General features: G+C 38.3%; 1 protein-coding gene across 1 annotated transcript in view; it reads left to right on the top strand.

Moving 5' to 3' along the window:
- AUTS2 (activator of transcription and developmental regulator AUTS2) overlaps positions 1-15,296 on the top strand; it is a 1,108,719-nt gene that overhangs the window by 488,501 nt on the left and 604,922 nt on the right. The window contains exon 3 of the mRNA XM_040634983.1: positions 7,778-7,879. Within this exon, the coding sequence (XP_040490917.1) occupies positions 7,778-7,879 (102 nt within the window). The remainder of the gene's footprint in view (positions 1-7,777; positions 7,880-15,296) is intronic.

Below are 15,296 nucleotides of genomic sequence, written 5' to 3' on the forward strand. Positions count from 1 at the left end.
TTCCCTTTCCAAGCTAATAACACAGCCTTCAAGTTATTATCTGTGCCGTACCTTAAATATTTATTTGGGAACATCACTGACACATTTAGATAAATAACACTCCGAAATCCGGGCATGTCCAAGAACCCTATTTTGTTTTGCAGTAGTGAAACTTTACTAACTCCACTGGAATTATTTTATGAAAAATGGAGTTAGAAGCAGTTTCTCCTTTTCTTGTCTTGTGGTAGGCAGAATTCCAAGATGTCCCTCAGGATAACTTGCCTCCTTTTGACTCTCATGAGTAGATTTTTGTGCAGCATAGTTGACTTTAAGAAAGGGAGTTCTCTTCCCCGAGCCTGACCTAACAGGTAAGTCCTTAATAAGGGACTGTTTCTGGAGTAAGAGATAAGAATGATGGAATCTTTTCTATTTTTAAAATAAACCTCCCTATTGAAATGTAAAGTTACATGTCCTGAAATTCTCTTATTGTAAGTGTACAATTGGGTGAGTTTTAGTAAATTTATAGAGTTGTATGATCACCGCCATACTCCAATTTTAGACTTTTGCCATCAACTGAAAAATTTCCCTTGTGTCCGTTTGCAAATTGGTGATCTCTTACATTCTTGTGAAAAATTGTTAGAACTTGGTGAACTACCCTTTACTTTATTATTAAATTCAATTTATTGTATTTATTCAGATTTTTGCAGGTCTTTTATTTAAAAAATCATTCCTTTGTTCCCTTTGTGTTTCATTTATATTATTGGATTTGCGCACAGGTTAGCTTTGCATATTTTTCTTAATGCTCTGAATCAAATTTTGTTTAAAAATTTTTAAAGTTTACACTATTTGATTATGATTTTGACAGTACCACCATAGAATGTTTAGTATTAAAGTTTAGAGATCTGTTCTTACATTTTTATAATAATCATCATGTTCTTATATTATCACATTATATATGATTAAATTATCACATTATTATGTTTCTGCATTTGGTTTCGCTCTTTATCTCTTTTCATTCCTAGATTTGTAAGAAGTATGTCTCTTTTAATTCCGTGGGTTTCACTCCCATTTATACTCTAGTTTATTAATAGTGTCCAGTATTTTAATTTCCAGTTCATTATGTACTTTTTAATTTTTTAAAAGATTTATTTATTTATTTTGAGAGAGAGCAAGAGCACAAAAGGGGGCAGGGGTGGCACAAGGAGAGAGAATCCTCAAGCAGATTCCATGCTGAGCACGGAGCCTGATGCAGAGCTCAGTCCCAAAACCTGAGATGACCTGATTCAAAATCAAGAGTTGGCTGCTTAACTGACTGAGCCACCCAGACGCCCTTGTACTTTTTATTTTTAGAATTTCCTTTCTCTAGTTTTCCCTGCCATTGCTTTTTTGTCTTCTTTTTGATCTCTGCAACTAGTCTATTTATTTCTATTATTTTCCACTTTTTAAAAAGCTCGCCTTTAGGACAGAATTTACAGCATCCTATAAACGTTTTATCTTACATATTTCTAGTTTTTTTTATTCTTTTAAAATGGTGTGTTTGTCTTTGACTCAACTGTAATTGTGGAGAGAATTTTTTAAGATTTTATTTTTTTATTGGAGAGAGAGAGGATGCATAAGTAGGGGGAGTGGGAGAGGGAGAAGCAGGCTCCCCAGTGAGCAGGGGGCCCGATGCGGGGCTTGATCCCAGGACCCTGGGATCATGACATGAGCTCAAGGCAGATGCTTAACCAACCGAGTCACCCAGATGCCCCATGTGGAGAGAATTTTTAAAAATGTGTTTTAAAAAAAGACTTTAAAAAAATCTCTAGGTGAGGTTGTCATTAATTTTTATCATAGAGAAGGTGGCTCATGTGATATCTACATTTTGAAATGTATTTTGATGTTCCTTGTGGCCTCATCCATCTGCAGCTGGTGCCGATGGCCTGTGGGTGCCCTGAAAGACTTGGTCTCTGAGAATTACCAAATTCACTACATACCAACCTGAGACAAACTGAGTGTTTTAGCATCTGTGTCCTTTCCTGTGGCTCTGTGTTCTTGCTCCCTGGTTAGTACGATGCTAAAGACTCCCATCTCCATTTCTTGATGACTTAAGATACTTCTTAACTTTATACATTGGCCCATGAACGTTGGTAATTTTCTCCTTTAGTGTAAAGTACAGAAGTGTAAAAGGTAAAGATGGTACCTCTTAAAACAAATGACTGTCTTTGACCTATGACTTCACCTAACCATTTATTTCTAATTCTTTGTCTTTTTTCCTCTCTCTCTTTTTTTAACCTGAGGAGTTTTCACTGACAAATAATTGGATATTTTTTATTTATTTTACCTAACAGATACTAGGTGTCCTTGCTTTTTTAAAAAATAGGGCTTAATCTGTATATATTATTACTACAACCAACATACTTAGTCATATAGTTTGCTTTCCTGCTATTTCCCTTATTTTCCAAATATTCTCAATAGAGAATATTGGTAATGATTTTAATCCTTTTAATATTTGACAGTGATTTAGAAGACATTATTTTTAATATCTAAATTTTACTAATGGTGAACTCTATGTTTATCAAATCCTTAGTTAAAACACTTTCTGTAGCTATTGAAGCCAATAAGAAAATAACTTCTGATTCTGTGATCCCAGAGAAGTTTTACACAAATTCCTTGCCCTGCCCTAGTTTCCAGAATTTAAAGTTTAGCTTTTAGGCACAACTTGTTACTGTACATTTAAAAATACAATGTATCAATAATTTTTTAAGAAAATGTTTTTTTGTTTAACTTTGTAATTTTGTTTATGGGAGTTTTTTCCTGTTAGCTGATTTCAATGAGTCAGTTTTTTCATTACGTTCTTTAGTTTGGTTCTGTTTCTCTCATCTTAAATACCTTTTAAAACTCAAGGAATAAGCCACTGTGGAAAACAGTAGGAAGATTCTTCAAAAAGTTAAAAATAGACATTCCTTATGATCCAGTAATTCCCCTACTGGGTATTTACCCAAAGGAAACAAAAACAGTAATTTGAAAAGATATATGCACCCTTTTGTTTATTTCACGTATCTACAATAGCCAAGATATGGAAGCAACCCACCTGTCTGTTGACAGATGAATGAATAAAGAAGACGTCACACACACACACACGATGGATTATCCTATAGCCATGTAAAAGGATGAGATCTTGTCATTTGTAACAACATGGATGGACCTAAAAGGTCCTAAGGGAAATAAGTCAGACTGAGAAAGACAAATACTGTATGATTTCACTCGTATGTGAAATCTAATTAACAAAACAAATGAATAAGCAAAAAGCAGAATCAGACCTTTAAATACAGAGAACAAGGCGATGTTTGGCAGAGGAACGTGGGATGAGGGGATGGGCAAGATGAGGGAAGGGCAGTGGAATATACAGACTTCCAGTGGTAGAATGAATAAGTCATAGGAATAAAAAGGTCCAACAAAGGGAATATAGTCAATGGTATTATAATAGTGTTGTGTGGTGACAGGTGGTACCTACACTTATGGGGAGCATAGAATAGCATAGAGAGATGTTGACTCGCAATGTTGTCACCTGAGACTAGTAAAACATTGTGTGTCGACTATATTCAAATAAAGCAAAAATTTAAAAATAGTACACATGCCACCAATGTATGGGGAAGATTCCAACAAATAGGGAAAGTTTCTTTTTGAAAAAACAAAACCCACATTTTTACAAGATTAAATACTTGCTGTTTTGCTGTTAGGAATGATACAAAATATCATTGGAAAAAAAAGAAAAGTCTGTGCTTGCTTATTGACACTTTTTTAAAACATTGTGTGGAGTTCATTCAGATCCCTGCAGGAAAACTCAGCAGTCTGAGATAGGATTTATGCTGCTTTGAGGAACCAAAACGGTGGTAGGAGATTACTTTTGGATGCTTTTCTGCATTGCAGCGCATAATTCAAGTCATTCCTCTTGAGTTTCAGGCATAGGTGTCTTCTCCACATACTATATCCTTCTGTGAATTTTGTTTGAAGAATTAATGACACCTACTGAGCATCTAGCATCTAGAACTTTCCATACTGAAGCTGAAAAGAGTGGCATAGCCTGGCTCACAAATCTTGGCAGGGGTGTACAGAATGGCTCCACCTTCACTGAGTCCAGGGTGATGGGATTTCGTTACATGTTCGTTAACCGCGATAAAACCGCGGATCGTTATTTTCCTAATTAGCCATTAATAACAGTTAACTCTAACAAGATCACAGCTTCGGAGTTTTTGAATGTATTGTTGACAATGAAATAATGGAAAACAAGCCAACTTTTTATGGTTTATAAAAATTGCTAATCTTATTGATAGGATTACTACCACTCATGCCAGATACTAGCTTCCTCTTATTTCATCTGTTTTGTTCTAATTCGGATGCCTAAATTATATAATATTCTGATGGGAAGAAACTTCTGGAAATAAGAGTGAATTACAGTAATTTTTAAAAAAACGAGGTATTTTAAAGTATCTAAAAGGTGATAGTAAGAAATCTCATTGCCTCTGTTGTGGCAAAAGCTTTCTTACAACAGCCGCATGGATGCTAGGACAAATCAATGCAGGCGGATCGATTTTCCTTAGGTCTTTAAATGTTTAAGCCAGCACCTGGCCTTTGTAATGTCTCTTGGTTTTAGGCAATAGCTGGGAATTTCAGGTGAAGGATTACAACTTCTAAGTTAGCTGTGCTACCCCAAATGATCCATTGGATAAGGCTAAAAATGCCAGTTTTAAATGTATTCATGGGATTAGGAATGAATACTTCTTTGCCTGAAATCTTGTGGTTTAGCTTTAGTACTTACTGTAGTCAATCCATTTCTTTGAAATATTGAGCTGTCTGACAGCTTAAAATCCTAAGTTTCCTTTAAACTTGAGCCTGGCTTTGGAGGAGAAAAGGGTAGTGTGGGGGTGGATTTTACGTAAGGCTCGCCGAAGAGAATTCAGCAAGTGCTTTTGCTGGCAGGGCACCGGGAAGGCCAGGAAGCTGCTTCGTCTCAGTGCTTCTTGGGTTTTGCCCTTAGCCTAGATCAACATGTAGTCAGATGATACACATCAGAGCCGCTGAAGTCTCTTGTCAGGCCTGTTGAAGTCATCACTTTCCTTCCATGAAGAAACATGGAAGAGACCCAGATGCAATGTCCAGATTTGGGGAAGCCAGGTGGATGGATATCAGGAGAAATCTTTATGCTCTTCTAACTATTAATTCCCTGCTGGGTGTTTATTTCTCATCTAGGTTCAGGGACTGAGTTTTTATAAACATCTCTTGGTCAAATATCACCTTATAAGATTTCTTTTTTGTGTGAATGAAGTATAAATCTATTGATTGAATATATTGAAAACGTATTCTATAGAAAATCCAAATATAGTGCAGACTCATTATTTCCATGTGAAATGCCGACATCTAAATAGCGTCTGAGAAGTAAAATGAAGAGAGCAGTAAGCAGGCGTGGGTTGAGTCCTAGACCTCTTTCCTAAATCTGAGCACATCATTTGCTCTATTTGTTTCGTCATTCGTACATCGGAGGTAGCTTTACCTGCTTTTTCTTAACTCAGAGATCCAGAAAGATAAAAATTATGACATGGCCTATAAATTAGAGTGTCTACTCCACATACAGATTTTATTGTCAAATTTATTTAACAGTAAGCCTTTTCAGACTTGAAAATGTATCATAATTATCAAAAGCCTTTAATGAAGAATGATATACTACCTAAATTTTGAAAAAAGAAAGAAAGAAAGAGCTCTTCAAAAACCATAGTGGATCCTATGTGAGCTTTCAAAATAATTTTGACCTGGAAAGCAGAGAGAAAGTGAGGGTGAGCTTTATGGGTTGAGGAAATCTAGTGTTTAATAGACAGATGCGGGACAGAGGTGGACATGACATGCTCAGGAAATTGAGAGAAAATGATGTTCATTTTAGATTAAATTCCCCTTTATTATAAGTATAAAAATGAAAACTTGAAGAGAATGACAATATTCTGAACTTTTATTCCATAGTAATAAGAAAAGGCTCATATAGCTTGCATCTGAATTAACTTAGAATTAGCAGATTTAGCAGTAATTTAGAAGGAAACGAAGCACTTAAGGGCCCAGGAGGATACAAACTAAAATGAGTATCATTTTTCTGGGTTCCATTAGAGAAGACTTCTGGAGAAAGGGATTTTTAGAAGAAAGTGATAAAAGTGGATTTGTAGAAAGGCTGAGAGCAAAAAAGAGTGCTCTGTATAGTGGGGATTTGGGGACAGCTTATTAGATGGTGTGACCCAAAGTGGGATCTGAACTGTAGTTTTTAAAAGAAGCACATTAGACAGGGAATGTGGATTCAGATTCATTCTCCATTTGTCTTGGTTCACATTCCCCTTTGGCCCCAGAGCCACATGAAAACCTGCAAGCAAAAATTTTGCTACCTATTACCTGTTCTTCTCTCTGAAATTCCCTCCTGCCCAGAAGCATGGGGCCCGTGTTTTGTTTGAGACTTTCCATGTCTGATCCATGTACCCTTCTGTAATGTTTCTTCCTATTTCCTCCCAGAAGGAAATCTCTGTTTCAGATAAGACTCCTTCTGATCATTTCCTGGCATGTTGCTTTCCTGCCTTTGCTTTCTGCCTCTCTCCCATCAAGAGTATCTTCCCCTCTCCTCTCAGCCGTAGGAGCTCAATCTGCTTTTAAAATCCAAGGCTTCAGAGATTCCTTTTCTTCCTAATGTCACTGGCTACTTTTTGGTGTTCCATTTAGCGTGTATTTCCTTGTGTTGTTGTATTTGCCTGTCTTGCCGTCGTTCTCTTGCTAGATTGAGAACATTATAAAAGGGCTGTGAGTTGTAACCTGCATCAGATTGCTTGGGGTCTCTGCAAAGGTGGTTGTTGATGATGCCCTCGTCGGCTAATGGTCCATATGTGTGTGTCTCCTAGTCTCATATAGACTACTAGTTTGAAATTCTATGTGTTTATTCATTTTAATGGAAAATCAGAGCTGGGTAAATGTGTAGAGTTTTCTGAACATGAAAATCAGAGATGGATGAATGTGTAGAATTTTCTGAACATGGGGATCAGAGCTGGGTAAATGTGTAGAAACTGCTAAAACGTAAGCTTCATAAGATCAGAGACTTTTTTCTTTTTGGTTTAGCATCATATTTCCTGCTCTTACTACCAGGTCCAAACGTGGCACTTAATACGTATTTGTTGAGTGATTTGTGTCTTAATTACTTAAGCTGTATATCTGAATCTGGATACTCTTAAATATCTGCCAAGAGACCTCAGAAATCAGGATCAGTGTCTTCCCAATGGTGAAAGGATAACACACAGCATCTCATCATTTTCTCCTAGGAGAAGAAAACATTGTTTTTCGTTCTGTTCTGTTGTATTCTTTCGTCAGAGGAGGACAGGGGGAAATAAGGTGAGCAACCAGAGTTGGTGTAATCTGACTGTAGCTAATTCAGTGTTTTTGGTCTTTTTATTGACCAAAAAAAAAAAAAAAACCCTCCCAGTGGAACAGAGGAAAAATCTGAGGGAAGATTACTTTCCAAAATGCATGGGCCTTTGTTAGATTTTTGTCAAGTGTTTTTTTTTAGGCTTGCTCACTCTTATTTACACTGACATTTTATGGTAAATGTTTTGCTGATCCTTCTCCATGTTTCTTCCTGTGGCAGCTTGCCTGGCACGACTCAGAAGCTGAGAAGAGTGTTAAAATGCAGGACCTTAAGTTGTTCACTTTTGACAAGACTTCAAGAACACAGGCAAAGGAGCAGTTGTGTGAGGAGACCACTGACTTTTTTTCTTTTCCTCTTTTCTTTTGCCTTTAGCTCAAGCCAGGTCAGAACAGCTGCAGGGACAGTGACAGTGACAGCGTCAGCGGAGAATCCAAGGGCTTCCACAGGAGCAGCTCTCGGGAAAGGCTCAGCGACGTAAGTTTAAAACAAAAATCAGACAAAAACCATCAGACCACACACATCCTCTGGGTCCAGTCTCACTTTCCCGACACTCCTGTCCTTTCCCATCACTTGGTCTATGCAAGCATTACAGTCCCCTCTGTCTCAGCAAACTTGTTTAAGCCTGGCCTGATGGCTCCATCCCATTTTCTAGTGTGACCCAAAATGTGGTTTAACAAATAATAAGGTGAGTGGGAGTCCTTGTCTCCTTAGAAACAAAAGATTACAAAGGGAAGGGATAATACTTTCTTTATCAGTTGGCAAATGAAAAATAGTAGTCCGACAGTGCTACCCCGGAGGATGACCTCATTTAACTTTGGGCTTTTTGTAATTTCTTTGCTCGTGAGATTGGTGACCATCCCCATCTGCCATTTTATTTCTGTTGGAAGGGGTGAGTAACCAGCCACTTACTTGGCAAGAGAAGGAGTTTTATTTCCTGACTGATTTCCAAAAGAAAAATCCTTGTGGTAATGTACCGTATCTCTTGAGGGGTCTGTCAGCCCCCAGACCTGCCTGTGGCTACTCTCCAGCCTCCTATGCCAACAGGGCAGATGCTCCTTGGCCACTCCTGGGAGCCGCCTGATGCTCTGGGCTCTTTTCTTCTAACCTAACATGTCACAGAACAGGATTGTTGACCCTGAAAGCAATACTGGGAAGCTTTCTTATATATATAATGATGGAGTAGGGAGAAATTTTTATTAGTGATACTAATGAAGGAACATTAACAGATTTTAAGTGATACAGTACTCTCGAGAAAGAGCAATTCAGAGGGTCTGAGTTTCAAGAAGAATGTGCAGAGTTAGGATGTAGACTAAGGAGCAAAAACCTTTGCCCCATTATCTCCCTCTTTTTTTAACACTCTAAAGCAGTTGTCTTCATCCTGGGGTACAGGATGATTCGGTATGTTGCAGGAAAAAAATATTAGATCTTATAATTTTTTGTCTAGAAACAAGAGAAATGAAACTTTGCTAGTACGTAATTTAATGAGCCGGGATAGTTCAAGTATATAATTTATAAACACATGTATTTTAGAAGTGTGCTCAAAACTTTTTTAACTGAGGGGTGTTTCATAAGCATAAAAGGTTGTCGCTCACTGCAGCACATTGAGTCATTCCCTATAATCATCTCCCATCCATTTCTCTATCATCCAAGGTGGACAGTCCCAAGACACACCTCCCAGGAAAGTCTGAGAGATTTAGAACGAGACTTGATGCCTGGAACATTGAATTCTTAAAAGAATTAAGTAGAATAAACAAAGTACACTTATTTCTATAGTACTCTTAATATCTTAGTTATAGATAATTGCCTCCTCTCCTAATAAGGTTTAATATCAATTATATAAATAGTATAACTCAGTCTTTTGCTGTGTGGGTATGTCTGTGTATAAGAATATTTCTTTGTGTGTGTATGTGTTTCATTAACTTTGTGATGGAACTATAAGTTATAATAAAGCAGTATTTCTTACCTAAGTTGTTAAAATACTTAATACTTAAGTAGCTCCTCTGAGCTTTTGTTTTGGTTTTAATACGAGATCTCACTGACCCTGGAAGTTATTCCAGGATTAGTTCATCATAATTTCATCACAGAGTGGAAAAATGAAGGCCACGTTAAGTCAGGGGACAAGAGTATGGTATTGTATAGTCATTGAGATCTTTTGACTGGTTGCCCTGAATTTACTTTCCATTAGATCAAAAAGGAATTGGCAAGAGATATTCTGTGTTCATGGATACAAAGACTTAATATTGAGATTCTACCCAAAGCAATGTATGGATTCAGGGCAGTTCCTCTGAAAATTCCAACATCCTTTTTTGCAAAAATGAAAAAAAAAAAAAAAACCAGATATTCAGATTTCTGTGGAATGGCATGAGACCCCTAGTAATCAAGACAATCTTGGAAAAGAAGAACAAAGTGGGAGACTCACACTTACTAGTTTCAAAACTTATAGCAAAGCTACAGTAATCAAAACAGTATGATATTGGCATCAGAATAGATCCACAGACCAATGGAATAGTATTAAGAGTCCAAAAATAAGCCCATACATACGGATTTTTGATAGCGTGTTAAGCCCATGCAGTTGGGAAAGAATTCTCTCTTCAACAGATGTTGCTGGGACAACTGGATTTCCTTATGCAAGTGAGTGAACTTGGACCCCTGTATCACATCATGTACACAAATTAACTCACAATAAATCAATGGCCTGAGTAGAAGAACTAAAATCATGAAAGTCTGGGAAGCAAACAGGGTCAGTTTCCTGATTTTGAATCTGGCAGTGGATTCTTAGATTCACAGCATTAGCAACAAAAGAGAAGATAGGAAAATTGGACATCCTCCAAATTGAAAGCATTTGTGTATCTCAAAGGGCATTATCAAGAAAGTGAAAAAAAAGATCCCTACAGAATGGGAGAAAATATTTACAAATCGTAGAACTGATAAGTGTTTTTAATATTCAGAAGTAGGCAAAGGACTTGAATAGACATTTGCAGAAAAGATATACAAATGGCCAGTAAGCACGTGAAAGTGTCTCCTCATCATAGTCATTAGGGAAATGGAAATCAAAACCATAATGAGATACCCCTTTCCATCTACCAGGATGGTTATAATAAAAAATTGGAGAGGAATAAGTGTTGGCAGGAATATAGAGAAATTAGAACCCTTGTACATGATGGTGAGAATGGAAAATGGTGCAGCACTGGGAAAATAGCTTGGCAGTGTCTCAAAAAACTAAACATGTAATTATAATGTGTCCCACCAATTCTCCTTTTAGGTATATACCCAATAAAATTGAAAATAGTTAGGGAGATATCTCTACGCCAATTTTTGTTGCAGCATTATTTACACTAACCCAAAGGTAGAAACAACCATGTCCATCAATAGATGAATGGATAGACAAGAAGTGGCATATATGGACAATGGAATATTATTTAGTCATAAAAAAGGATAAGTTCTCATACATGTTACAACGTAGATGAACCTTGGAAGCATTATACTAAGTGAAAGAAGCTAGTCAAAAAAGACAAATATTGGGGCGCCTGGGTGGCTCAGTCGTTAAGCATCTGCCTTCGGCTCAGGGCGTGATCCCGGCGTTCTGGGATCGAGCCCCACATCAGGCTCCTCCGCTATGAGCCTGCTTCTTCCTCTCCCACTCCCCCTGCTTGTGTTCCCTCTCTTGCTGGCTGTCTCTCTCTCTCTCTGTCAAATAAATAAATAAAATCTTAAAAAAAAAAAAAGACAAATATTGTATGGTTCCACTTATATAAGGAGCCTAGAATATGCAAATTCCTAGAGACAGAAAGTAGAGTAGGAGCTACAGGACCAGTCATGGGAGTGGGGGAATGTGAGGTATTGGGAGTTATTAATTAATTAATGGTTTGAAAGTTTCTGTTCAGGTTGATAAAATAGTTTTGGAAAATTACATCATATATATATATCTCCCCAGAAGAGAATAATGTAAAAAAAAGGGGGGGGCGTAACAATCCTGCCAATCTTATGTCAAGACAGTCTATGCAATACTTTGAGTTTATGTTGTGTATTATTAAAATTCATACCTTTTGCAACAACAGTATCAAAATATGAAAGGAGAAATGACAAAAAATAAATAAAAAGGAGAAGAAGGAAAAAAAAAGAAGTAGTTGGCATTTAGTGAGATGTTCCAGAGCCTCCAGCCACTTATTTCCTTTGCATGAGCAGTTCTGAGGTTGCAAATTCTTACCTCAGGCCGATTGCAATCCAAAATTTGCTGAGATGAAAGCCTTTGACAAGTCAAGCCACAAAATTATTTTTTTTGGATACAGGGCAACACCTACCCACCCAGTATTTTAAAAAATAAAGATGGCCCTACTTTTCCTTTAAAGGGAATTAGTTACTAATTTCCTTAATGCCCTTCAGAGAATGGGGAGATGGAGTGAAGGAGCGCTACTGGTTTTGTTCTGTCTGGTTTTGCCATGTCTCTCCTTACCGTACGTGTGCTTTCATAACTTTCTTGAACATATGGGAAATAGTTGTTATTAACTGTTCTAAAGCCCTCAGTCTACTAATCATGTCATTTGTATCATTTCCATGTCTGTCTCTGTTGGTTGGTTTTTCTCCTCCTTGTGGATTGTTCTGTCTGTCTCCTTTGCATGCTTGACAATTTTGGGGGGATGACGAACATTGTAAATTTTTCTTTATTGGGTGCTGGATAGTTTTTGGTTTCTAAAAATTTTCTTGAGCTTGATTCTGGGATGCAATTATGTCATTTGGAAATAGTTTGCTTTTTTCTGAGGTTTGCTTTTATGCTTTCCTGGGTGGAACCAGAACAGCCTTTAGGCCAAAGCTCATTTTTTCCCCAGTACTGAACACTCTGCCCAGTTCCTGATGCATGACATGATTTTTTCCAAACCTTGCCAGCTGGTGGCAATACCAACTATTTTCTGCCTTGTGTGGGCTCTGGGGATTGTTGTACCTGCTCGTCTGCAGTGGGTGTTCCCCTTGCTCGGGTACTTTTCTCTATCACATGTGCCGAGGTGGCTTCAGGTGAAGACCAGAGGAGGCCTTTAGCAGCTTTCATGATTCTGTCTCCGTGAAGCTCTCTTCTCTGCCAGCTTCTGCTTCTCAAATGCCAGCTGCCTTGGCTTCCTCCAGTTATCAGCTCTGTCTTCTCAACTCGGGGGTACTTCTGGGTTCCATCTGGGCCACCCCCAGTCGCCCTACTGTGGCATGAAAACTCTGCCCAGTCAGTAAGCTGGGGCAATTTGCAGGGTCATCTCATTTGCTCCCCTTGTCTCTAAGATCACTGTCTTGCAGAAACTGATTGCCTGGTTTCTAAAAATCCCTTCTCTTACACATCTGTCTGGTTTTTTGTTGTTGTTGCTTAAGGTGGGAGAATGTATTTGGTCCCTGTTAGTCCATCATGCCCACTCCTGGTTTTGTAGCTGAGATAAAAATTCCCCTAAGTCTTCCACTCACTTTTGTTATTTTTAGAAGCTTTGGCAATTGAGACTTACTCCCAAGTGCAGCTAATGAAGATATTATATTATTCCAGCTTAGTTATTTTGAATTGGACAGGCAAAAAGAGTAAGAAAAAAGAATTCCAGCGTAGCTGGAGGATTTGACTCATGGGTAAAGCTTCAAAACCAAATGTACTTGGATTTTCTAAATGACGTATTCCCAAACTGTATTGCCAGAAGGAAATAATTGTCTGCAAGGACTCTCAGATTGTCCACATCAAGGAGACATAGTAACTTGTTTAGATTATTCACTAAGGAAAAAGTTAAGGGGAATAATTGAGTATATAAATATTCATGATGAGTTATTCAAGGGAGACAGTATTGCTTCTGACTTACAGAGAATTTTGTAACTGAGGAAGTTGTCAGACTTTGGGGGCTAAACTTATAAATTTGGTAAATAAAATCGTCAAGTTACAAACTGATCCAGGTTATTCATTACAAACACACCGAATTTTAAAAAGCAGTTTAGATATTTATTATCTGCATGACCTTGAACAAAGAACTTCCAAGTCTTGGTTTCTTTTTTGGTAAAATGGGGGCAATTTCACCTACCTGTCGGTCTCCTTTAAAGATCACCTGGCAGTGTATTTGAATCACATAACACGGTTCTTGGCACGACCATGGTGCTCAAAAATGTTTATCCTGTCTTTTGCCTCAGATTTATTTTATTTTTTTTTTTTTTAAAGATTTTATTTATTTATTTGACAGAGATAGAGACAGCCAGTGAGAGAGGGAACACAAGCAGGGGGAGTGGGAGAGGAAGAAGCAGGCTCATAGCAGAGGAGCCTGATGTGGGGCTCGATCCCGGAACTCCAGGATCACGCCCTGAGCCGAAGGCAGACGCTTTTAACCGCTGTGCCACCCAGGCGCCCCTTGCCTCAGATTTAGAACTTCCCTTAGGAGCCTCTCTGCCCTTTTAAATTTGAATTCCTGTTAACTGTCAATTTGACAATTCCTGCTTATCTCAATCATGACAAACATGACTTTTCCTCTCAGATAAAATCCTCTTATCCCATGTCTCCTCGCCTCTTTTTCTCAAACCTGAACCGTCCACCCTCTTACTTCCCTGTCCTGGTGTTGGAGCCCAGAGCTGGTATCGTCAGAGTCAAGCTCTGTTCCTTCCTCTGTCTCACCTATCCTGTCTACTTAGTCGCTTTCCTTTATCTACTGGCTGTATTTGTGAAGAGGTATTTGGGTAGATTACATTCTCCTTGACATTGCTGATACGTTAGATGCCTCAGCGCGTGTCACACGTAGGATCCCTGTGGCCTCTCACCGTGTCATCTTGCCCCATCTCTGTTTCCTTTACACTGTGCTCTGCAGTGCTTCCAGAGTGTTGTTTTTCCAAGAACCCGAGCTCACAATTCAACTTTCTTGTTTAAGGTATTTTGGACGGAGTCCACACTCCTGAGAATTGTCCGCAGAGCCCTCCGCAAGGAAGTCTGAAGCTGCCCTTTCATCATCCTTCCTTCCCTCTACTTCCGGACATCTTTGTACCTTATGCTTAGTCCCTCTGATCCACCGTTTTTTTTTCTTAAATAGTATGCACTTTCAAATCTTCCTACCTTTGTTTTTTCTTTTGGAATCCTTTTTTTTTTTTTTCTTTCTCTTTTCCTTCTGCTACCCCCAATGTCACTTTCTCTAGTAAATACTTCCCACCATCCTGTGGAAGTAAACTTCTTTAATGTTTTATTGAACTGAGTATATGGATATCGCTCATTTCTCCATGAACGGTTTTGGGGTCAGGTTTTTGGTTATGAGAAGGGAGAAAAAGATTTAATACTTTTTTAAGGGCTTAAGACTTTGAAGGCATTGAAACATTTCAGAAATTCGTGAAAAGGGATTGAATTGTAGTAAGTGTTGTGCTAAACGGTTCTCCAATCTGATTGTTCTGAAGCCATGTACACCATTTGATATCATAGTTGAGGCATTTTTTTCTGCATCTTTTTGAGATACCCTGGAACTCCCCAGGTTGTGGGTCCCACCATACCATCATTCATTCATGCAAGTGTGTGTCTTAGCCTCCTTTCTCCCCGCCCCCCTGCCAACCTTTAAAGAGATTTGACTCTGTCCCACGTTGACTTGCTGCTATTAAATAAGGAAGAAACAGCCACGGGCCACACCATCCATGAGTTTCCCTGTAGTTAAGAAGATCTGATCTAATCCAGTCCTATGAAGTACTCTTGACGTTCTGTTTCTTCTCTTGTCTTTTTAAAATTTGTGTTAGATTTTCCTTTTCTCTGACAGTTTGTTTCTGCCCTTTTCTATTCCGGAGCCATATATTTACGTGTTTTCCTGGACGTGTCAGCAGTTTGCCCAGAAATCCTTATCAGGTACCGTAAATGTGTCTGGTATAGTTCTGTGCCCTTGAGGGTGACTGGTGAACAAGATGAAGTCTCCGTCCTCAT

Source organism: Ursus maritimus, unplaced genomic scaffold, assembly GCF_017311325.1.
Source record: "Ursus maritimus isolate PB19 unplaced genomic scaffold, ASM1731132v1 scaffold_2, whole genome shotgun sequence".
Classification (NCBI taxonomy): domain Eukaryota; kingdom Metazoa; phylum Chordata; class Mammalia; order Carnivora; family Ursidae; genus Ursus; species Ursus maritimus.